Source organism: Macaca fascicularis, chromosome 9 (genome assembly GCF_037993035.2).
Source record: "Macaca fascicularis isolate 582-1 chromosome 9, T2T-MFA8v1.1".
NCBI classification, from domain to species: domain Eukaryota; kingdom Metazoa; phylum Chordata; class Mammalia; order Primates; family Cercopithecidae; genus Macaca; species Macaca fascicularis.
The window spans coordinates 123,275,864-123,301,353 of NC_088383.1; the positions used below are offsets into that span (position 1 = coordinate 123,275,864).

General features: G+C 47.7%; 1 protein-coding gene across 8 annotated transcripts in view; it reads left to right on the forward strand.

Annotated features, from left to right (window-relative positions):
- The first annotated feature begins 5,901 nt into the window (after positions 1-5,901).
- VWA2 (von Willebrand factor A domain containing 2) overlaps positions 5,902-25,490 on the forward strand; it is a 48,237-nt gene continuing 28,648 nt past the window's right edge. For 3 of the 8 annotated variants that reach the window (XM_005566499.5, XM_074002811.1, XM_074002813.1), the window contains exons 1-4: positions 6,172-6,218; positions 15,741-15,802; positions 21,508-21,582; positions 22,785-22,918. In XM_005566499.5, coding sequence (XP_005566556.3) covers positions 15,751-15,802; positions 21,508-21,582; positions 22,785-22,918 — 261 coding nt within the window. In that variant the 5' untranslated portion in view covers positions 6,172-6,218; positions 15,741-15,750. Of the gene's footprint in view, positions 5,950-6,171; positions 6,521-12,098; positions 12,220-15,740; positions 15,803-21,507; positions 21,583-22,784; positions 22,919-25,490 lie in introns of those variants that run through there. The other 5 variants (XM_005566496.5, XM_074002812.1, XM_005566494.5 and 2 more) reach the window with 4 other exon arrangements.

The following is a 25,490-nucleotide window of genomic DNA, read 5'->3' on the forward strand; positions in this document are numbered from 1 at the left end:
GTACAGTAGAGCTTCAGTCTTGAGATCCCCTCAAAATACCTGGTTTGGTCATAAGTATGGTAGAGCTGAGACCATATATCTGAACAAATGATTTAGTCTTGGGTGGAGGCCTCGTAAATATTAAATCTTATCCAGTTTGCCAGGGAGGAGATTTCTATCATAGGAAAAGTGAACTCCTGGGGGTTGACAAGGGGAAAAGGGACATTTTTGATACGCTTCTTGTTTTGTTAAAATTCTTTTGCTGCAGCAGCTAGAAATGTAAAAGTCTCAAAATTGTGAATGAGGATGATTACTATTCTGAAATTGATCTCGCTTGCTATGTAATAACAGCTCCAGAAACCAACACATGAAGATCCTCACCAGCGGGGACCCTTAGCTGCCAAATTTTCAGAGAGAAATTAAGTCATTGTGAGGCTCACTGCTGAGAGACTGTCAGCCACCAGCAATAGATCGTTAGTGTTACCTAATAGGCTCCTCACCAACACAGCTGCCTGGATTTGGCAAGTTGAGCTCTTCTGGGATCAGCCAAAGAGGACACCTGGGCTCCTCACCAGTAGGTGGTTTTGTGGCCCAACTTGCATCCAAATAGCTTTTAATACAAAATTGTCAGAGTGGTTGTTTTTCCAGATAAAGGAAATTGGAGAGTAACCTGTGATTGTAAACATGCAGGCAGTTAAGAAAGAATGGTAGAATGGTTTTGCTTGCCGGAATTAAGGTGGTGAAGTTCTGTTAGAAGTAAGGTTACCGCCCAATCTCACAGGTTGAGAACTGCACATGGCTCACCCAGAGAACCAACCATTAACGTTCTGGTATTGCCCTATATACACGCTGCAGTCTGGTTTTCCTAGGAAAGTTCGTGCATTTTGGCTGTAGCTTCGGATAACCTAAAACTGGCTTCATTTAAGGTGTTAGCTAGCTGTGGCGCCTTAGCCATTTTTTCCATGCTTGCTTGCTTCCCTTAACACCCTGAGGGGATGCCGTTTTTAACACCTTGTGGTGTTAACCTTTTGATGAGGCCCCTATCTCCTGTGATGAGAACCTTCCAGGAAGTGAGACAGACTCTGATGCTTATTATAAGGCAGGAGGAGCCTACTCTGCCTCCAGGGTACACCCAGATGCCTCTCTAAATGTGTTCCATGAATACTTAGTTAAAGCAGACATGTGAAAACTAAAATTCATGATACTGGGAATTTGGAGAGGAGGTGGAAATAACATGGAAGTACTGACAGGTTGAGGTAGAGCACTTACAAAATTTCAAATGTTGGCTGAGTGATTATTACACAAGCCTGTGCCTTTGTTCCATGTTTACTTGATTCAGCCAGAAAGCACGTTTCCCAAAAGCAAATCCAATACAACTTTGTGCATAATTCTCACTGTCTTAAGTAGGAGCCGGGATGAATGCATTAACCCTTAAAACAATTGCTGCCTGTTTCACACCTAAGTGGCTTTGGCTTGTATTTCTGCTCCTCACGTCCTGTGTCTCTCTCTGCCCCCAACTTTGTTCTCCTTGTTCTTGGCTCCACAGTCAAGAGCCACAGACCAAATTAAGCTCTGGCTTAATTTGCCGCTTGTTGAGCACCTCTGAGTCAGGTTCTTTGTTTCCTCGGGGATGGTTTCTTTGCTGTTTAGTAGGTACTGTTTCCTGTTCTTTTATTTCTCAATAAGAAGGCTCTGATTAGTGGCTACTATGTGGCTTCTGGAAAATACACAACTCTTGCCGCTCCATTAAGCATCCTCCTTTTTGTCTGTTCGTTTCATGTGTGCTTTACCTTTCATCATTTAAGGGACTGGATCAGAATTTTAGTTGGGATTCTACAGAGTTAGGAACTGTTGTACCCATCACCCTTTATAGGTCAGGAAACTGAGCAATCCAAAGTTAAGTATCTTTTCTGTGTTTCAAAGCCAGTAGGCAGGAGCCCACTAATCTCTGAAGCCACGGTCACTCTACTACAATGGGTGCCTCTGGATGATGCATGTCACCCAGTGTGGATGTCTCCATTTACCCCTGAATGAAATTCAGTCACCTCTGTGTTTACACTGTCTCAGTTTACACTGAGACTGTGTTTACACCTCTTGTGTTTACAGCTGAGACAGGGCAACTTGAGAAATACCATAGAAGGTGTCAACTGAAGAATGAGAAAGTTCATTAATTTGGAAAAGAGAGCTTTATTTTTCATAAAGGGTGGCTACTGGCAGGGTAGCTATTGCTACAGTCTGGGAAGTGTAGCCTCCAGCCGGAAACCAGAAACACACTTCCAAGTTGAGAAAAATAAGACAGGAATTTATGCTGAGTGGAGTGGCCAAATAATAAGCTATAGGAGGAGTCATAAATATTTATGAAAGGAGATGTGTGTGTACAGTTAAGCTTCATGCCTCTTCATGGGTTGCATGTACAAAAAATGGTATTAGCACGATTCTGGGGTGGAGTTTTTGGCCCTCTTAGGTCAAAAGGTGAAGCAGAGGACACAACCCTCATGGTGCATCTTCTGTAGACTAGCCAGAACCACTCTGTGGTCCGTTGTCTCTTAGGAGTGCTGGTTGCTTGGTTTGTTGAAACCTTAAAAGGAAGGGGCAGCATCAAGTGGTTGGTTCATGTCAATAGTAGAGGCCAGGCCAGGCGCAGTGGCTCACACCTGCAGTCCCAAAACTGGGAGGATCCCTTGAGTTCGAGAAGTTCAAGACCAGCCTGGGCAACAGAGCACCTCATCTCTACCCAAAACAAGAAAACAACCAGTGCAATGGTACATGCCTGTAATCCCAGCTACTTTGGAGGCTGAGGTAGGAGGACTGCTGGAGCCCAGGAGATCCAGGCTGTGGTGAGCTATGATTGTGCCACTGTCCCTCAGCCTGGGGGATACAGTGAGACCCTCAAAGATAACAGGGCTGGAGCAAGTCTTTCCCAAAGGGCTGGTTTCTGTTTAACCCTTAAGAAGGAAGGTTGGTTACTGTGGCTCATGCCTGTAACCCCAGCACTTTGGGAGGGTGAGGTGGGCAGATTGCTTGAGCCTAGGAGCTCAAGACCAGCCTGGGTAACACAAGGAAATCTCATCTCTACAAAACAAAAAAAAACCTGGTATGGTGGCATGTACCTGTAGTTCTAACTAGGGAGGCTGAGGCAGGAGGATTAATTGAGCCCAGGAGGTCAAGGCAGCTCTTGGCTGCAGTGAGCCAAGATCACACCACTGTACTCCAGGCTGGGCAACAGAGCAAGACCCTTTCTCAAAAAAAAAAGAAAAAAGAAAAAAAACCTAATGGCTGATAGTGAAGGAGCGGATATAACAAGCTGTGTCCCACCTCTCTTCCAGTCATATCTGGGAACTCTGCTTTTAAGATTTATCCAGATCATTTAAGATCAGGAGTTCGAGACCAGCCTGGCCAACATGGTGAAACCCCATCTTTACTAAAAGTACAAAAATTAGCCGGGCCTGGTGGTGGGCACCTGTAATCCCAGCTACTCGGGAGACTGATTCATGAGAATTGCTTGAACCTGGGAGGCAGAGGTTGCAGTGAGCCGAGATCCAGCCACTGCACTCCAGCCTGGGCAATAGAGCGAGACTAAGTCTCAAAAATATTTCTCTGGGGTCCCCTTGGACAAGAGGGGGTCCTTTCAGTCAGTGGAGGACATGGAATTTTTTTTTATTTCTGAGGGCATTTACTGTGTGCAAGTTACCAAGCATTGGGCTGCAAAGATGAGTAAGGTAAGCTCCTGGGAAGCAAGAAGCTTACATGCCCCTTACGATGATGGTAATTCATAATAACTTTGTTTTTTAAATCCTTGTAAATCTTCACAAAGGAAGGGATGTCATGGATGACAAAAGTAGTTACCCAGCTTTCTGCATAAAAAGCCTCCACACCTGCTGGTCACCCACTCATCACTCACCGGGGCCTGTGCCACCTATCTTCCCTCCTGTCGGCGTGCACATCCCGGACAGACCGATTATACATTGATGTGAAGTCTGAAGCAACAGGTATCTTCACTGTAGTTACACTTTCAGTTCTTCATAATCACGGAATGAAAATGTGAAATACTACCCCCACCCCCAAATTAAAGACATGCGAAATACTTCAGGAACAACCAGGGTTGAAATGTGGCTTCTCCAAGGTAAACCTGATTAGGCCAAAGTATGCTGGTAACTGTTAAACAGCATAACGGGTGCGGGGAGAGGGTTGTCATAGATAGAATTTCCACTTTCTTGAGGACCTGGGGTTTGTCTTTGTTGGACATCTCTGGAGCAGCACAGGCCACTCACCCCATGTGACTATTGAGCACTTAAAAATGCAACCACTCCAAATTGAGATGTGCTTGTGAGTATAGAATACAATAGGATTGGCCAGGCGTGGTGGCTCATGCCTGTGTTCCCAGCATTTTGGGAGGCTGAGGCGGGTTGATTACATGAGGTCAGGAGTTCGAGACCAGCCTGGCCAACATGACAAAACCCCGTCTCTATTAAAAATACGAAAGTTAGCCAGGCATGGTGGCGGGCGCCTGTAATCCCAGCTACTAAGGGGGCTGAGGCAGGAGAACCACTTGAACCTGGGAGGAGGAGGTTTCAATGAGCCAAGATCATGCCATTGCACTCCAGCCCGGGCAATAGTGAAAATGTGTCTCAAAAACAAACAAATGGACTTTGAAGACAGTATAAACATCTTTATTGATTACATGTTGAGATAATATTCTGGATCTTTAGGTTAATACTGAAATCCTGCTTGTCTGTTTCTTTTCACTTTCTTTTCTTTTTAAATGTGGCCACTAGAACATTGAAAATTACACACGTGGCTTACGCAGTATTTCTCTGGGGGCATTGCTGATGTAGAGGCAGAGACTATCCCTCCCCAGCAGTTAGACCTCAAGACCAACTGCTGTCCCCTGTGGGGATGGCATGCTGGTGGTACATTATGTCTGCTGCTCTGGTGTGGCCCTGTTTTCATTTTTGGGCGCTCAGTAAATGTTACTGGGATAAATGAATTACAGGAATAAATGAGTCCCTCCCCCAGCCTCCTTCAATGAGGTTTGCAACATTAAAGTCACCATGGGCCACTCTCACTAGAAGCTGTCAATGTCGGGAGGCTTGGAAATTAACTGAGAACTACAGACAGGAAAGATGTAAAACAAATTATTTTCCTATCAAATTGACATTTACAAGAATAACAGGAAGGAGCATGGAAAAGAGAAAGCAGGTCAACCTTCCTTGAGGACAATTTGATAATATGCATCAAAAGTCTTAAATTGTATAAAACCTGTATCCTAGAAATTAACCTTTTTGTAGTTTATTCCAAGGAAGTAATTGGACAAAAGCACAAATACATCTAATTGTATTAAAATGGAAAGTTTAATATTCAACAATAGCAGATAGGTTAGGTATGTTAAAACATTATGTAGTGGCTCAAAACATAGACATTCAAAAACAGGAAGTGGAAAATCTGAGTAATGTACATTTTGTATCGAATGAACTAAAAATACATAAATTTTTGCGTAGATAGAATGACATTAGAAGAACATATACCATAATGTTAACAGTGATTATCTCTGGATGGTGGAAAATGAGTGATTTATCAGTTTGCTTACTGTTTTTTCTTGTGTTTATATGCAATGAACAGGCATGCACTGACAGTTTTTAAATGAAGTGTGGAAATTATAGATTGTGCAGTCATAGTCAACGTTCATTGAGAGCTTACTTTATATAAAGCACCATGCTGGGCATTGTGCTTTTTTTTTTGTTTTTTTAAAAAATCAAATGCCCTCCAGACTTAAGGATGATGGCCAAAAGGTCCGCTTATTACCCAACTACAATAATAGGAGGCACAGGTAATTAAAGGCAATTGCCACGACAAATAGAAGAGATGCCAAAGTCAACATTTTTTCAAGGAGCTATAAAGCCCGCAGAGGAGTCAGCTGATGGCACAGTGTTCGCTGCTGCACCGCTCAGAGGCTGGGTGACCCGCGAAGAAGTAAGTACTTGTTTATTTGCAGACCTTGGCCGATTCAGCGAAAAACGCTAGGGGCTCGATGCACCTCCCTGGCGGTAGTGCCTCCGACCTCAGCCGGGTAGGGTCGGGTCGCGCCGCCCTCTCCCAGGAGAGACAAACAGGTGTCCCACGTGGCAGCCGCGCCCCAGGCGCCCCTCCTGTGGTGCCGTAGCGCCCCCTGGCCCGAGCCGCGCCCGCGCCTGTGAGCAGAGCTGCCCGGGCACCTAGCGCTGGTCGCCGCGCTCCTCCCGGTGAGTCCCAGCTTCAAGTTGCCTCTGGCGCCCGGGTACCCATCAGCGCGGGCTGCCGATGACTGATTCGCGCTCCCAGGACTGGGGCCCCCTCTGCCCGGTCACCCCTACCCGGAGCACCCGGGCTGGGCGGCCCCGCCGAGAGTGCGGGCTTTGTTCGCATTGTCTGAGCGCACCTGAGTGCGGCCTTCCCGGGACGGCGGCGTCGGGGGAAGAGCGCACCTGGCGCGCGCCGGCCTTCTAGCCACTCGCGGTCCGACCCGGGCGAGCTGGTGAGGTTTTGGGAGGGGTGCGGTCAGCAGGTAAGGGGGTAGTGGCTCTGGGTACAGGGGCAGAGAAGGGCATGTATTAAACCCAAGCTGCCCGCCTGGCACAGTCGCGGGGCCTCCTTCCCTGGCGGCCGCGGAAAGGGACTCGCCCTTTGAATAAAGTATTTGGTGACATGCTCGCCTCCACCCCATACCCCATTACAGGACATGTACAGGTGTTAAGGGGACATGGGGCAGTTTTCCCAGGCAAAACGAGTGCCCCCAGCGAAGTGTCTGCAAGCAGAACCTGAGAGGGGCCGGCTGCCCTGAGAGAGTCCTCGCGCTTGGGCAGTGGGAAGTCCAGGGGTTTGTTGTGCTGGTGGCTTCCCCCACCTGGCTCAGCCCTGCTTCCTGCGTGTCTCCTTCCCTTCCAATAAGGCTAACAAAACTTTCTGTAGCTAAGCCGACCTTTCCCACACATCCTTCCCACCTTGGGCCCTTTGCCACCTGCTAGTACGGTGAATGGGAGAGTCTCAGAACTGCACCTTGAAAACTTGCTGGGGGCACCAGACAGAAGAGGAGGGAGGAGGGCACCTTGCCGCTTGTGATTGTGGAATCAAGGGCTCCAGCTGAGAGGGGCCTTGCGATGGGGCCACCATGCTACGCGTTTGATGTCTTGGAGATTGGAATAATTAGAATGTGTGCATTTTTCAAATTATAAGCTGCTTTAAGTAAAATCCCAGAACCTCTAAGTGTTTTATAGATTCAGTCCCAAAAATTCAAGGTCTCTTTTGCTCTCAAGGTGACACTATATTAAGAAATGTCGATTTATTGAAGAGTCAGGAAAGAGAAGGGAAGAGGTCAGAAAGGTACCACTAGAGTTGGCAAAAGCCACAGGCATGAATTTGTAAATGCTGCTGGCTTTCAGCAGACTGAAGCCATCCTCTCTTGTGACTGATGGGGGTACAGAGCTCCTCAGGCCTTACTCTTCTTTTGTAGAAATCCAGCCCAGAGCCGTCTCCTAGTAGTATAAGAATTTCTCAGGTTAGGTCCCCAGGCAAATCCCAGGTTGGAGAAAAGGATTGCTTGCCTCATCATCTCTGTCTGGCTGAAAACCATCAGTGTGTTTTCTTTAAATCTGGTTTTTGGTCTACCATCCAGAGATTACAGCCACTGTTTCCCCTCTCTTCATTAGGCACAAGCCCCTGGGATGAATCATAGTCAGAAGCCCATGTTTTTACGGATGAGAAAACCGAGACCCAGTTTTAGAGTGTTAGGTTCAAAGCACAATTGAGCAGAAGGCACTGATTTCCCATATACCTCCTGTCCCCACCCATGCACAGCCTCCCCTATTATCAGCATCCCCCACTGCAATGGTACATTTGTTCCAACTGATGAACCGACATTGGCACATCATTATGACCCAAAGTTCGCAGTTTGCACTGGGCTTTGTCCTGTTGTACATTTTACATTTGGACAAATGTAAAATGACATAAATCCACCATTATAGTATCAAACAGTGTAGTTTCACTACCCTAAAATATCCTCTGTGCATCCTGCCCTCCCTACAATCCATGGTAATCACTGATCTTTCTACTGTCTCAATAGTTTTACCTTTTCCAGAATGTCGTATGATTGGAATCATGTAGTATGTAACCTTCTCAGATTGGTGTCTTTTGCTCAGTAATATACATTGACATTTCCCCTCCTGGCTTTTTAATGAGCATCATAAACAACAGAATCGTTATTTGGCAGTGATGGCATCAGAGATAAGCTCCTGGTGAGAATGGCTTTTGATAATAACTCCCCTGACATGTGTGCATCTTACAAAGCATTGTCCTTGCATTCTCAGCACCTGGAAGGGTATTGAGCACAGGGCAGGTGCTTAATAATTTTTACTGGATAAATGAAATTTCATATAATTATAGCAAGGGGAGGGTCAGCAACACTACGAGGTTGTTTTAGAACAACCTCTCTTCTAGCCTCAAACTTTTGAGTTAACGTATCAGTAAATGAAAACCTAGTTTAATTGGGAGGGCTGCAACAGAATTGCTCATTTTAAATTTTATCTAATAAGGCTATTTTAAAATCAAACAAATCCCCACCTCCCATCATCGAGGAAGCTATTGGAAGTCTCTTGGTGACTGTGCATGTGCATTCCCTGCAAAGTGTGTCTATATAACCCCAAGGGAACACACTGGGAGAGCTGAATACATTTGAAGTCCCTTCCTTTCTGTGCCATTTCATCTTCTAAACAGCTCTGGACTGCTTACTTTTCCTCTTTCACCCACGACATTACCTGCTGACTTTCCTTGAATGTGATTACTACCCTCAGTCCTCCCCTTTCTTTCCTGGTCATGAGTCTCTTCTCTTGAACTGGATTTCCCCGCTCTCAAATTAGGAAACTTTGCCCTTTCCCTGGGAGCCTTCGCATTGTGGTTTCATGGGATCCTGGCGACAACCTTTCCAGGGAAATAGGATGGATGGTGTTACCTCCATGTTACAGAGAAGGAAATTGAGAGACTGAAGTGAAGAAATTTACCCAGGAGGCTCGTGCTCAGGTGTCCTGACATCAGATGGTTGCTCTTTTCAGTGCATCTGCATACCGCATGCCTCCTAGTACCAGGTGCATCTGCGTGCCGATGCCTCTGTGTACCACGTTCCTCTGTGTACCACGTTCCTCTGTGTACCACATTCCTCTGTGTACCACATTCCTCTGTGTACCACATTCCTCTGTGTACCACGTTCCTCTGTGTACCACGTTCCTCTGCATACCGTGGTGCCTATGTGTACCGGTGCCTATGTGTACCAGTGCATCTGTGTACCGTGTGCCTGTGGTCATAGCTGAGAAGCCCTGGGCTGGACTCGAAGCTTGGGGTTTTCTCGCTCTGTGGCCTTGGGTCTCATCTTCTCCAAGACCATTTCCTCTTCTGTAAAAATGGAAATGGTAATATCTACCCTACAGGTTATGAGTGTTGTTAAATGAAATGAATATATTAAAGGTAATGATAAACTTCTAACATCATTCATTTAGAAAGCGTTTTACTATTTAGCAGAGACTTTTCTACCCTGTCTCACTGAATCTTTACAACCAACACTGGGGGAGTTTATGAAACTGAGATTCTCCCCATTTGGCAGATGAGGAACTAAGGCAGGGGGAGGTTGTTGCTTGCAGTCACCCAGCTGCTAGGAGCAGAGCTAGGTTGGAATCCTGTCTCTCAACTTTGGGTCCTGTGTGTGTGCTCACACCTCAGGGCTAATCCGTGTCTCACACAGTGAATTCGGATTGTGTACAATTTAAAGCATTTTCAGATATCATCCGTCAAAACAAACATGAATTCTCTTCTGGCTAAAAAGGTCTCTGCAGATGCAGAGAGTGGGAGGGCTTGTGATCTGTGCCTATCTTCCCGGCTTTTCTCCCTCACCCTCCAGGGAATTCACATTTCCAGGGAAATGGCACGTAGTTCATTCCTTGCTGCTGACTTTTGGTTGTCAGGCCACTGGGTTCTGAAACTTGAATACTTTTAGGGGGAGCATGACTTTCCCCAAGCAGCTTTTAAAATGCTGTCTGCCATGTTAAAGTAGAAATGTGTCCTCCACATCTGCTGACACTCTGGGCCCAAGCCAAATGTTTTGCCAAAGGTTACAAGAGGACTTACAGCGAAGACTTCGCCACCGGAGATTTTTACCTCTGATTTTAGCCTTCCCGTTCAGGTGTATGCTGTTCTTGTAAAGGGCTCCGATTTCCATCCTGCTGATTCGGAGGAGGCTGCCGAGGGCTAATCCATTTGGGACTGGAATTGCATTTTGTAAAGAGGTAGACATGGTTTCCTCTTTTTCCCTACACTCATTTCATTTCCGACGGTAGAGAAGGCAGATGTTATCCTGCAAGACTGCCTTCAGCTATCCCCAATCCAGCTCTTCTTTTTTTAAAAAAGTAGCTTTGTTTTGGCTTTTATTTCTTCCTGTGTCATGGGAAATATAATTCCTGGGTAATGCACAGTGGAAATTTTTGTGGCATCCTGCAGCAGACTTCACATGCCTGCTGTCCCAAGTGCAGCTAGTGCTGCGTGGCACCAGGATCCGAAGGCCACACTCTGATGAGGAGATCGGGGGCGTGGGGAGCATCTACATCCATGGATGAGAACTCCAGAAGCCAGAAATAACGCGTGGGATTAGCATGAGTAATGGAACAGAAGGGAACAAGGTGATGAGCGAGGTGGACCTGAGAATGGGTGGTCTGTTCCAGCCCCTGGCTTGCAGATCACTCCCAGCTTCTTTGTAGGAAGCCATTGTAGGAAGCCAGAGGGCCCTGGCAAATCTCATCTTGTGCCGGATGGAGTGTGGGAGCTGCTGGCAGGTATCAGCCAGCGGGAGGGGGAGTGGGTGGGGGGACGGGACGGAATTGCCAACGTGCAGGATTCAGGGTGACAGATTTTTAAAACTGTGCTTCTGTGCTTCTGAACTGCCCTTAGTTCATAGCCTGTTTTCTGGAGCCTGGACTTCTGCCAGAGTGTCCCCTCTTACCGGCAGCCCCAGCACCTCTCCCTTGTTGAACATTCTGTGGCAGCTTTCCCCAGAACCGTGAAGGTGATGCTAGGAGGCCAGAATGGAATCTGATCCACTGATTAGCTGTGTAAGCTGGGGCAGAACACTTCACTTCTCTGTGTCTCAGCTTTCTCGCCTGTGAAATGGGGATAATATACCCTCCCTGGCTGGCTGTGAGGATTAGGAGAGAAGACACGAAGGGCGGAGCCTGGTGGCAGGCACACAAGAAATGCTCATTACATGGTAGTAGCTGTTGATTTTTACTGTGGAATTCACCCTTAAAAAAAAAAAAAAAGCTTTCCATGTGTAGGGCTGTATTTTGGAGGTCAAATTAGTATCGTAGGAAAATTTTGATATGAGAGGGGAATGAGCTGCCTATTTGAGATGACTGGGTGGGAATAGAGTGCAAACAATACTTCACCAGCATCGCAATAGCATTCATTTCATTAATCTTGGTATAAAAAAGAATGCAGTGAACACAGTGAGTGCAACGATGCCCTGGAAGTGCCCCTCTAGCCCTCCTGCAGGAGGTATTCTGGTGTTTCATTTATCTAGCAAGCAAGGACCAGACATGTAGGTCTCTGGAGCTCCAGCAGAGACTAGATGCAGTCTGTAGTCTCAGGCATTTGCCACCTGGCAGTCAAGACAAACGTATCACCGGGCAGTTTCAGCATGGGCTGTGTGACGATAGGGGTTGTATTGAGGGGGACAGGAGAGGGAGGTGCCGCAGAGGTTGCAGAGTCAACACCGTCTGATTGATCCAAACAACTAGGAGAAGGCATTTGACCTCCTGTGTGCATTTGCAGATTGCCAACATACATTCTATTTTAATGAGCAGAAACTTGGACGACTTTGGAAAAACATGCAGCTGGGCAAGCAGAGGCACATAGTGGATCGAGATCAAGCTGCTTAGGTTGGTCTCATAGCATGGAGGGAAGGGGCCTGTGTTTACTGGGTGCCTTCCTATGTGGCAGGAACCTTCTGTACTTCCTTCCACTTTATCCTCACAGCAGCCTGGGGAAGTGGCTGCTAGAGTCCTTGTTTTATAAATAATTAACAGGCCTGAGCCTTACTCTCCTGCCAGTGCCCAGGGTCAGAAGCTGTAACTCAAGAAGATCATCCTGAACCTAAGGACTAGAGACAGCATTGAGAAGCTCTTCACCGCATCCTCAATGCCTCGCCCCGGCGTGACTCACAGGTGGCAGGTGGGGGGCTTGCTCTGCCTCTGTGGTGTGGAGTAAGAGAAAAAAAAAAACAAAAAACATGTCCTTAGGGGAAAGGGAAATCATGAGTCTTCCTTGCTAGCATGCGCAGGGCTGGAAGCTAGCAGGAAGTGTGTGCTGCAGGCCAATATCCTTCCCGCCACCTTTCTCCCTTTGATCACGTCTGGAGAGGTCCTGACATCCTGGCTCTTGCCATGTTAGGTGTCTGATTTTCACTTAAATCAGGGGAAGACTTGAGCCTCTTAGTTATTTGAAGCAGGAAGACCCTGCACGAAGACTCGGCTGGCGGGGATATTTGTTTTATAATAGTTTATTTTAGGACTGCTTTGAAATCCAAGGAGCTCTATAGACTGTTCCAAGTGGTGCATATTCTAGAATTAGGTAGAATCTGGTGGCATGGAAATAACCATACAGCCTGGGAATATTGTGTGGTCAGTACATGCTCCATCCCCCAGGAGGACCACGCTCTGTGGCACCCTGGACTCCCTCCCCCGCCCCCAGCGAGATGATTGAAGGTCAGATGCATGATGAGAAGGTGGATCTCTGGAGCCTTGGTGTACTTTGCTATGAATTTTTAGTTGGAAAGCCTCCTTTTGAGGCAAACACATACCAAGAGACCTACAAAAGAATATCACGGGTTGGGCCGGGCGCAGTGGCTCATGCCTGTAATCCTAGCACTTTGGGAGGCCGAGGCGGTCATATCACCTGAGGTCAGGAGTTTGAGACCAGCCTGATCAACATAGTGAAACCCCGTCTCTACTAAAAATACAAAAATTAGCTGGACATGGTGGTGTATGCCTGTAATCCCAACTACTCAGAAGGCTGAGACAGGAGAATCAATTGAACCTGGGAGGCAGAGGTTGCAGTGAGCCGAGACCGTGCCATTGCACTCCCACCTGGGTAACAAGAGCGAAAGAAACTCCATCTCAAAAAAAAAAAAGAGTATCACGAGCTGAATTCACATTCCCTGACTGTAACAGAGGGACCCAGGGACCTCATTTCAAGACTGTTGAAGCACAATCCCAGCCAGAGGCCAATGCTCAGAGAAGTACTTGAACACCCCTGGATCACAGCAAATTAATCAAAACCATCAAATTCCCAAAACAAAGAATCAACTAGCAAACAGTCTTAGGAATCGTGGGGGGGAGAAATCCTTGAGCCAGGGCTGCTATATAACCTGTCAGGAACATGCTACTGAAATTTATTTTACCATTGACTGCTGCCCTCAATCTAGAGCGCTGCAAGAAATATTTATTTTACTGAGCACCTGGCAGTGCCTCAACCTCCCTATTCAGAAAGCTCCACATCAATAAACATGACAATCTGAAGTGAAATTAGCCACGAGAATTGTGCTGCTTACACTGGTTCATAATCTGGAGGCAAGGTTCCACTGCAGCTGCCCCCTCAGCCTGTGCCAGGCATGGTGTCCTCCCAGGAGACAAATCCAGAGTCTGGCTGTGGGGAAAGTGACCACTTCGCCCTGACTCGATTGGTTAAGGAGCTCTGCAGTAATGTTCCAAGTACCTGAGTGAGTGTGTAACATACTGGGTTGGCCAAGCCTAATAAAGCTGTTGGAATGAGGATGTGATTCAAGTGTGAAAATAAAGATTTTTGGCCGGGCATGATGGCTCACGCCTGTAATCCCAGCACTTTGGGAGGCTGAGGCGGGCGGATCACGAGGTCAGGAGATTGAGACCATCCTGGCTAACACGGTGAAACCCCGTCTCTACTAAAAATACAAAAATTAGCCAGGCACGGTGGTGGGCGCCTGTAATCCCAGCTACTTGGGAGGCTGAGGCAGGAGAATGGCGTGAACTCAGGAGGCGGAGCTTGCAGTGAGCCGAGATAGTGCCACTGCACTCCAGCCTGGGCAACAGAGTGAGACTCCATCTCAAAAAAAAAAAAAAGATTTTTGTACAGATTTGTATTTTTTTCCTCTGGTGGCATTCCCTTAGGAATGTTCTGTGTCTGTCCAGCACCCCGGCAGGCCTGGTTGGGTTTCTAGTCCTCCTTAACCACTTATCTCCCGTATGAGAGTATATAAAATAGGAACACATACTCTACCTCCATTTAGGGACTTGCAACGTCCACATCCCGGGTTCAAGCGATTCTCCTGCCTCAGCCTCCTGAGTAGCTGGGATTATAGGTGCCCACCACCATGCCTGGCTTATTTTTTGTATTTTCAGTAGAGACGTTTCACCATGTTGACCAGGAGTTGGCTGGTCGCGAACTCCTGAACTCAGGTGATCCACCTGCCTCAGCCTCCCAAAGTGCTGGGATTACAGGCGTGAGCCACCACGAAGGGTTTATTTTTATTTTATTTTATTTTTTATTTATTTTTTTGAGATTACAGGCATGGGCTGCCGCGCCCAGCCCAAAGATCTTATTTTTTAAAAAACTTCAGAGTCATGGCATGTGTGTAAACTTTATGCAAATAAGTATGTCAAAAAAACAAAACTGAGCTGGATGTATCTTGAGGTCCACGCATCATAGGTTCACGATGGAGGCGGGGATCCAATGGGACTTTTAAAACTCTTAAGACAGCTTAGCCACATCGGGGCCCTTCTCTTCACTTTGTAAGGGAGGACCCACAGTCTCTCTCAAGGTCACAGGGCACCAGGATGAGGACTAGGGCCCCTGGATTCATGTAGGCTCTCTGCCACCATGGGGCAGGTGTGGCTGCTGCCTGGGTGGTGAAGTTTTTTTTAAAAAACTTCTTTAAAAATAATTTTTCTTGGCCAGGTGTGGTGGGGTGTACCTGTAGTCCCAGCTACTCGGGAGCCTGAGGCACAAAAATCACATTAAGTCCCGGAGGCGGAGTTTGCAGTGAGCCGAGATCGGGCTGCTGCACTCCAGCTAGGGCTACTGAGTGAGACTCGATCTCAAAATAAAAAAAATAAAAAATTTCCTCCTCCTTCAGCCAGATTATGATTCATAAATAATTTAGATGATTAGTGATGACTAGTGGATAATTTAGATAGTGCAGGCTTTCTTCAGATGTTGTCTTATCTAGGGAAAGGTTTGTTAACCGCATTAGAAGGTTTCAGAAGATGAGGACGTTGAAAATCAGATCTTCAGCCTGTTGAATTCTAACTCCTCATCAAGAAATGGAGACCCTGAGAAAGGAGTGACTTTGCCCAGAGTCACATGGCTAGTCAGGACCCAGGCAGAGCCAACACCCCGGGCCTCTTAACTCCGGGGAGAGCAGGAGAGCACACCTTCCCAGGGCGTGTGGAGGGTGGGGTGCATTTGGGGGTGGATGAGAGAGGTATCCTGGGGAAGATGTTAGATTAGTGTCTAAAACGAAAGTAATTGGAGTAAAGTCTTCCATGACTTTTTGGGAACTGGAGACTTTTCCAGGCCACTGTAGTTATTGTGCTGAGGGCCTCCGGGGTCATATCTGTGACCTGGAAAAGGCTGAGTTGGCATCTTGTTTGGCAGTGTGACTTGGGGCGTTCACAGAACTAATTGCTGATTCTTTCCTTCTTTTCCCGTCTCTGTAGTTATATCAACATGCCCCCTTTCCTGTTGCTGGAAACCATCTGTATTTTCCTGTTTTCCAGAGGTAAGTTGTGTTTATTGGTGGTGGGGAAGTACTGAGGTGTCGGGTGGAGGGGTTTCTTGCTTCAAATCCTGTTGATTTTCAATTCTAAAGGTCTCTTGAATCCACCTGCATCTCCCCTCCGTGGCTACCTCCCTAGTCTAAGCCATGTCATCTCATGTTTGGATCACTGCAGAAGCCTCCTGCTGGTCTCCCTGGGTCCCCTGTGGCTATTTCTTTTTTTATTTTTAAGTTCCAGGGTATATGTGCAGGATGTGCAGGTTCATTACATAGGTAAATGTGTGCTATGGTATGTGCCATGATGGTTTGCTGCACCTCTCAGCCCATCACTTAGGTATTGAGCCCAGCATACATTAGCTGTTTATCCTGATGTTCTCCCTTTCCCCACCCCACCCCACCCCACCCCTCAACAGGCCCCAGTGTGTGTTGTTTCCCTCCCCATGTCTATGTGTTCTCATTGTTCAGCTCCCACTTACTTTATTTATTTATTTATTTATTTATTTATTTATTTATTTATTTGAGATGGAATCTCGCTCTGTCACCCAGGCTGGAGTGCAATGATGCGATCTCTGCTCACTGCAACTTCTGCCTCCCGGGTTCAAGCGATTCTCCTGCTTCAGCCTCAGCCTCAGCCTCAGCCTCCTGGGTAGCTGAGATTAGAGGCACGCACCACCACACCCGGCTAACTGTTATATTTTTATATTTTTAGTAGAGACGGGGTTTCACTATCTTGGTCAGGCTGGTCTTGAACTCCTGACCTCAGGTGATCTGGCTGCCTTGGCCTCCCAACATGCTGGGATTACAGGTGTGAGTTGCGGCGCCCGGCCCTCAGCTCTTACTTACAAGTGAGAACGTGCAGTGTTTGGTTTTCTGTTCCTGCATCAGTTTGCTGAGGAGAATGCCTTCTGGCCCCATCCATGTCCCTGCAAAGGACATGATCTCGTTCCTTTTTATGGCTGCATAGTATTCCATGATGTATATGTACCACATGTTCTCTATCCAGTCTATCATTGATTGGGTTCATTCCATATCTTCACAGCGGCCATTTCGAAATGCAAATAGGATCATGTCTGGACCCCTCTTCACCCCCAAATAAAACTTTTCAGTGACTTTCTGTGGCTTTTTTTTTGTTGTTTTTTGTTTGTTTGTTTGTTTGTTTTTGAAACAGTCTGGCTCTGTCGCCCAGGCTGGAGTGCAGTGGTGCGATTTCGGCTCACTGCAAGCTCCGCCTCCCGGGTTCATGCCATTCTCCTGCCTCATCCTCCCGAGTAGCTGGGACTACAGGCGCCTGCCACCATGCCCGGTTAATTTTTTTTGTATTTTCAGTAGAGACAGGATTTCACCGTGTTAGCCAGGATGGTCTTGAACTCCTGACCTCGTGATCCACCCGCCTCGGCCTTCCAAAGTGCTAGGATTATAGGCGTGAGCCACCACTCCCGGCCAACTTTCTGTTGCTCTTAAGAGGCTTTGTCTCATCTTACCCCCTGGCCATCGTGAGTCCCCTCTGTGCCCTTTGCACAACAGCCCACTCTCCTTCCAGTCCTGCCCTGCATCCTTGCTCCCCGCCACCAAAAAGGTTCTGAATTATGTTGCCCCTCTGCTTGGATCACCCCCTCGCCCAAACACTGCCACCCTGGCAAACTCCTCCCCATCCTTTGGCCCCAGCTCAATTCCCCTGGGACCTCTAGATCATGTCTCATCCCCTCTTCAAACCCCTTGTAGTCCCTGCTCTGTAGCACTTAACACAGACATGAGTTTTGTGTGCATTTTAAAATGACATCTTTTCCATAAGACGTAAGCTCTTCAAGGAAAGAGACTGTACATTCTTTAACATTATTTATTCACCACTGTATTATTTCAGGGCCTGCACTGGGCAGGGCTCACAGTTTATGCTCCAGAAATAGATTAATAAATAAATAATGGAGAAAATTCACTTTCTTTTTACTTCCCACTTTGTCCCTTTCAAGTTCTAGCCTCTTTGAAATATGAGAAGGTAGGAAGGAATTAATGTGTCTGCAGATTGTTGTCTTATAAGTAAGAACAGGTGGACTGGGCGGCCAAGCTGTCCCGAGCCTCCTCTTCTGTAAAGCCAAGGGGTTGCACAGTGGCCTCTGGGATTCTTTTTTGCAGTTCTTCCCTGGTCTGTGTTTCCATGAGTAGATATTTGTTCTCTGCTGAATTGGCTAATGTTAACACCTGCCTGTTTCCTGGAACCTCGCGGGCATCAGAAAGGCTGGTGGCTCCAGCCTGGCTGCCCAGCCCACCTGTTTCCCTCTGTCTCGAAGCCAGGTGGGGTGGATGGAAAGTGTAACACAGCAGCTTCATGGCCAAGGGGTTGGGGAGTGGTGAGATGTGTTTGGGGCCAGGGCCTGAATGAAGTCTCTGCAGTCCCGGGCACAGTCCAGGTTCTGTTCCAGCTTGTCATGGACCTTTGCCTTCTGTGGCCCTGTCCAGCCTCCCGATCGCGATCACATACACTTGATCTGATCATCCTTGGGTTGTGCAGATGAGGCAGGGGAGGCCCAGAGAGGCCCTGTGACCTGCCCAAGGTCACACAGCTATGTGGCAAAGCTGGGACTAACACCCAGTTCTCCCTACTCCTGGGCTGGCCGTACCACTCGGCTTCTCTGGAAAGATAAGAATGTACAAAAGTTCTCTCTAAGACTTGGCTGTCACATCTGTAAAGTGAAAGAATTTGACTAGATTAGTGATTCTCAACCCTGCCAGCTCAATAGTGTCACCCATCCTGCAGATTGAAGTTCCGGAGTCTAGGCAGCTGGTCTTCAGGGGGGCTTCTGACTTGGTTGGAAAAAGCAGCAGCAATCACACATGAAGCAGCCGCCTGTTCAGGGGGAGCCTCTGCAGTCCTGAGGACATTTCACAGGGAGCATGGGGGATGTCACCCGGGCTCAAGGTGGGCTCACCTGAAGCCTGCCACCTGCCATGACAGCTGAGCACAGGGCACAGAGGCATAGTGAGCTGAACGACATCTTTAGTGAGTGGTCTCTGCTCACAGAGCTCCCCTACCTTCCCATCCTGGGGAGATGGCTGGCCTGCCTTCAGCTGGAGAATTTGCTGGCAACATATTTAAAAAGAAACTGTATTTTTCTGTTCTTTGTGGGGTCTTGAGGATTCCTTAGCTACTGGGCCCTTTGCCAGAAGAGTAATTCACAGACTCAGTTCAGGAAACTTTAGGGCCTGTGTGTTGTATGCAGAGGGCTGGACGAGGCTCTGTGGAGGACTGGGTGGAAATGTTCCTGCCCTCGGGGAGCTTTCAGGCAGCCAGGCGAGGGGCTCGTGGGAACAGCATCACATTATGGGGTGGGCTGCAATGGGCCCAGGCGTTGGCATGGTTGTGATCTCTGAATGCAGTGAGCAGAAAGCCTGTAATTCTTTTTTTTTTTTTTTTTTTTTTGAGATAGAGTCTTGCTCTGTTACCCAGGCTGGAGTGCAGTGGCATACTCTTGGCTCACTGCAACCTCCGCCTCCTGGGTTCAAGTGATTCAACTGCCTCAGCCTCCCGAGTAGCTGGAATTACAGGTGCCTGCCACCACACCCAGCTATTTTTTGTATTTTTAATAGAGATGGGGTTTCACCCGGTTGGTCAGGCTGGTCTCGAACCCCTGACCTCAGGTGATCCACCTGCCTCGGCCTCCCAAAGTGCTGGGATTACAGGCCTGAGCCACCCTGCCAGCCTGTTTTTGTTTTTGATGCTGCCCCTCCCTCTGTCCCAATAGCTGCCATGGATTTTCTTTTCTTTAATTATGTCTACTGTCTTTCTTTCTAGTCTAAGTCTTGTTTCTGTCTCTGGTGGCAAAACAGCAGCAGCAGACTGTGCCAGATCTAATGAGAGAGATTTGTCCGGCAGCTTTTGGCTGTGGAGCTGACTGCTGGCTCAGCACATTGACTTAGAATCTCCATGAGTAGAGATTGAGGGGAGGAGGGAGTATTAGGTGAGCAGGAACTGTCTGCTCAAAGATACAGTATGGAGAAAGACTAGTTTAGTTTGCATGGGGGACTAATGAATGGGAAGGAGCTGGGAAAGATAGAGCTGGAACCAGCCAAGAGGGTGCTGAGTTAGCAGGTTGACCAATAACGTGGGTCCTTGCTGTCACTCCCCCAGACTGAAACCCTCTTTTGGAGTCTGTCTTGTCATCGCTTTCCTGGCAGTTGCAAACCTTGAGACCAGGTGCCCTGTACTGTGTGATTCCTCCTGTCCTCCCTGCTGTTTCTCCTTCACCTTTCTTTACAGTAGCCCCCATGCTCGTCTGCCACTCAGGTTCAAACAGTTCTCCTGCCTCAACCTCCCGAGTAGATGGAACTACAGGTGCCCGCCAACACACCTGGATAATTTTTATATTTTTAGTAGAGATGGGATTTCACCATGTTGGCCAAGCTGGTCTTGAACTCCTGACCTCAGGTGATGGGCCCACCTTGGCCTTCCAAAGTGCTGGGATTACAGGCGTGAGCCACCACACCTGGCCTGCTCGTGTTCCTTCATCTGCCCCATTTCCGTGACCCGGCCGCTCCTAGGCTCTGCCCCTCTAGCTTTGGTTCCTCTGTGTTTAGTCGCTGCACATGGACATTTACAAAGCATCTGAGTGTACTTCTCTTCTGCCACTAGACACGTACCAGCTGCAGTTGCGGAGAGGATTTTGGCTTTTCCAAACGTCCCTTCTGGGGACCCCTTATTGTCTTCAGGACTTCCATCATGGGTGGCTCACTGTTCCGCAATCCTGTGACCTCCTCGGCGTCTTACCCCTGCCTTCCAATGCCCCCTTCCCTTTCCCCTCCCCTCTTTGTCACCGAGTCTCGCTGTGTCGCCTAGGCAGGAATGCAGTGGCGCAATCTCCGCTCACTGCAACCTCCGCCTCCCAGGTTCAAGCAATTCTCCTCCCTCAGCCTCCAGAGAAGCTGGGACTACAGGCACACACCACCATGCCCAGCTAAGTTTTGTATTTTTATTTTTAAATTTTATTATTTATTTATTTATTTTGAGATGGTGTCTTGCTCTGTTGCCCAGGCTGGAGTGCAGTGGCCGGATCTCGGCTCACTGCAAGCTCTGCCTCCTGGGTTCACGCCATTCTCCTGCCTCAGCCTCCCGAGTAGCTGGGACTACAGGCGCCCGCCACCATGCCTGGCTAGTTTTTTGTATTTTTAGTAGAGACGGGGTTTCACTGCGTTAGCCAGGATGATCTCGATCTTCTGACCTCGTGATCCACCCACCTTGGCCTCCAAAAGTGCTGGAATTACAGGCATGAGCCACCACACCTGGCCATGAAGATTAATCTTCAAGGCAGTGAGATGTATTTCCTGAGGGGCCTGGCAGGGGTAGTGAGGGAGCTTCCAAGGATGTGTCTAGAGGTCGTGCAAGGAGCTGCACTCCCAGGAGACTGCGGTTATTACACCTGACGAGGGACAAAAGTTTTCAGAATCACAGGCTCTCTAGAGCTCCACTGTGTGTTATTTTTATTCTTTTCTCTTAAAACTACCCACATTTAAATACAAAGATACCTCACAGAAGTGAGGTAATTGGGGGGTTTCTTTATGTTATCCATCTGGTAATTTTTGAAATGCAAGAATCATCACTCCCCCACATTCTAGGTTTCTCTGCTGTTACCTGTTCAGTCCGGTCACTTAATGTCTGGAGATTGAGCCTCCTCCCCTCTCAGCATTTTAATGGTTGCTTCTGGTGTTTTCTCTCCTAGTGCCCCCATCTCTCCCTCTCCAGGAAGTCCATGTAAGCAGAGAAACCATCGGGAAGATTTCAGTTGCCAGCAAAAGTAAGCCCAGGTTCTTCTTAACCCTCTGGATGCCCACTCAGACCACTCAGACCTCTGCATGAGGGACTGGAGGAGAACTGTGTTCTCCCAGAGAGTTTCTGCCCCTTTCCCGTCTTTCTTTCATGCTGTGGCCAGAGTCATTTCCCCCAAACAGCGACCTGACCAAGTTACTTGGTTTAAAAACAAACAAAACTGGGTGCCTGTAATCCCAGCTACTCGGGAGGCTGAGACAGGAGAGTTGCTTGAACCCACGAGGCGGAGGTTGCAGTGAACTGAGATTGCGCCATTGCACTCCAGCCTGGGCAACAAGAGGGAAACTCCATCTCAAAAACAAACAAAATAGCTCAGTAAACCTTTTTTTGTTTTGTTTTAAAGACAGGGTCTTGCTCTTGTTGCCCAGGATCTGCAGTGCAATGGCACAATCTCAGCTCACTGCAGCCTCGACCTCCTGGGCTCAAGCAATCCTCCTGCCTCAGCCTCCCAAGTAGCTGGGACCATAGGCATGCATCACACCCAGCTAGTTTTTGTGTTTTTAGTAGAGACGGAGTTTCGTCATGTTACCAGGCTGATCTTGAACTCCTGAACTCAAGCAACCCGCCTGCCTTGGCCTCCCAAAGTATTGAGATTCCAGGCGTGAGCCACCATGCCCAGCCTTAGTAAATCTTTATTATTGAATTACTTGGCCTGTGTCTCAAGGTTTTCTGTTATCTGCTCACCAGGTGATGGAGTGGCTACCTGCCATGCCCATCTCCCACCATATTCCTTCCTTTTCCACCTTAATCAGTATCCCTCCACATGACTGCTGTTACTGCTACTGAACTCTTGGGTAATATGGCCTCACATATCAGGGTGCCCGTGTCCACACTAGATTGTGGCCCTCCAAGGCCTGGGACCAAGCCTTTTCAGTGCTGCTCACTGGCCCAGTAGACCCCCTCATAGAGCTTAATTGGCATTGTTGAACTAGGTTCTTCCATTATCATAACACAAAGGCTTTCATGTGAGGGCCTATTTGTGGGCATCACACCCATGGTGCCTGTGCTTCCTGCTTCAGAGGAGGGCCGCCTTCTGCAGGTTAGTTCTTCCCTTTCATGCTAAGAGGGGCAGCAGCCTGGCCCACCACAAGGCTGTTTATGCCTTCACTCTGCTTCGGAAGTGAGACCCACTTGCTACTGGTTGTTACCTGTCTGTCCCGCTCTCCCTAGTGATGTGGTGCTCCGCTGCAGTGGACATCCTGTTTCTGTTAGATGGGTCTAACAGCGTCGGGAAAGGGAGCTTTGAAAGGTCCAAGCACTTTGCCATCACAGTCTGTGACGCTCTGGACATCAGCACTGAGAGGGTGAGTGCAAGTCTTTGTAGATGTTTGTGTTAGGGCGTCTTCTGTGATAAGGGACAGAAACCCGGTCTCAAGCAGAGGAGGCATCTACTGGCTTGTGGAGCTGGGAAGACCAAGGGGCTGAATCCTGCTTCCTGGCATGGTGGGATCCCAGGGCTGAGTTGAGGCTATAAGGCATCTTTCTCTCTCTCCTTTTTTTTTCCCTTCTCTCAATTTTGTTTTCTTTTGGTTGACTTCCTTCCCAGACAGGTTTTCCTGACATAGCCAAGTTGTCCTGCATTGTTCCTCAAGCTAGTGACCCCAGTAAAAATTAAGGGGACTTTTTTCTCTATAGAGCAGGTCAGAGCCCCAGGTCACATGATAATCTACTGACCAATCACAGCAGTCAGAGGGAAAAGAGTTTCTGGCCAGACCACAGTCAAGAGCGCTGCCATGTTTTTGGGGTAGGGGGTGGATTTGGCCTTCTAGAAAGAGAGGTTGGGTTGTATTTGCAGAACAGTGGGAAAGGGAAAGCATGCTAAGCAGACTAAAGCTGTTACTACCTCAGCAGACTGAACATGAAACACAGCTCCTACCCTCTCTTGCACTTGAGAGAAACTACTCCTGCTTGAGTGGATCCAGACAGTATCCTCATTTCTTGTTCTTCAAATAGTAGGTCTTAAATATAGCAGAGTGTGGTAGCTGTGGCTCTTATTTCTAAAAGGGGCCCTTTTTTTTTTTTTTTTTTTTTTGGAACAATCCAACAGAAAAATGGGCAAGGAACAGAGACAATTCCCAGAAAATGAAACACGCAAGGCCTTTAGGCATACAAAAAGAAGCCCAACCTCACTCACTCAGAGGGTCAGCAAACCCTCTGCCTAACATACAGTTTTTCACTTACTGGGTTAGCAAAAAAAATCCTAAATTTGGTGACATGCTTCACTGGCAAATCTTGAAAGAAACTGGTGTTCTCATACACTGCTGGTGGAGTGTGAAATGGTGCAGCCTCTGGGGGGAGTCGAATAGTATTCATCCCAGTTACAAAGGCTTGGATCCTTTAACCCAGCAATTCAACATCAAGGAATTTATTCTACAATACACACGCCCATGCAAAATAGTACCCATACAGAGTTATTCATTGCAGCATTATGTGTATAAACTGTAAAAGATTTCAGGCAATCCAGACGTACATTGAGGGGGACAGATACATCCATTATGATGCATTCATACACTGAAACACTAGCCAGCTCCAGAGAGTGAGTGAGGAAGCTCTCTGATATGGAAAAACACCAGAACGAGTGAAGTGTCAAAGTAAGGTGCAAAGGGTGTGTATGTTACTTTCTATGTAAAAGATAAGGGGGGATGAATGAAAATCTATCTTTATATTTTCCTGTATCTGTATACACTCTGGATGGATTTGTAAGAGGCCGAGAACAGTGGTTTCATTAAGGGGGAGGTTGGGAAGTGAGTTGACAGAGCACAAGGCCAGAGGGAGACTCATCAATACAGACTCATCAATACAGACTTAAATATTTTCTGGATTTTTGAATCATGTGAACCTACTCAAAAGTCAACTTAAAAATTAAGAGAGGCCGGGCACAGTGGGTCACGCCCCCAGCACTTTGGGAGGCTGAGGCAGGCGGATCATGAGGTCAGGAGATCGAGACCATCCTGGCTAACATGGTGAAACCCTGTCTCTACTAAAAATACAGAAAATTAGCCAGACATGGTGGCATGTGCCTGTAGTCCCAGCTACTCGAGAGGCTGAGGCAGGAAAATCGCTTGAACACAGGAGGCAGAGCTTGCTGTGAGCTGAGATCGCACCACTACACTCCAGCCTGGGTGACAGAGTGAAACTCCATCTCAGGGAAAAAAAAAAAAAAAGATTAAGAGAGGATGTAGCCTGGAAAAGCCGTCATTACTTGGATGAGAGACCAATTGCATACAGGTTGAGGAAGGAAGTGGTTTTCCAAGATAACATTCCTAGATTAATCCTAGTAAAACCTCTAGGATTTAGGAGAATACATGGCTTTTAATGAGGGTCAGATTTTCTGCAGAATGGTGTGTCGCTTTTTTAGCTGGAGCACACTACCTGGACCTTAGACCGTCTTGTACCTGAGGACTCCTTAGCAGCATCATTCAATCTAGGCACAAGCAGCCCAGAAGTTTTCTAACCATGATGTTAAACCAGCATAGACCCTGAAAGGGCCGGGCCAAAAAGTGCCATTTCCCCACCATCCTCTGCACAGGACCCTGTTTTAAAAGAGTTCCTTATAAAGTGTCACTAGTTACTCATGGAGGAATAACAAAAAGAGAAGTAGCATGAAGATTAAACATTGTTGACCTCGGCATTGATGTAACGTGTCCTGAAATGAGTAGCCTGGAGACCCTGGGGTTGGCTAGTTGGGAATGTAGGGTCCTGTGGATTATTAGTGTGTGTTTCACAGATGAGGGAGCAGGCTCAGAGAGGCTAAGTGACTGTCGAGGGTCACACAGCAACCTCAGGAGAGAGCTAAGTGTGGAAGAACTGGGGCTCTTGACTCTCAGCCCAGGACTTGCTCCATTAGGCCATTTGTCTTAGCCCTCAAAATTCACA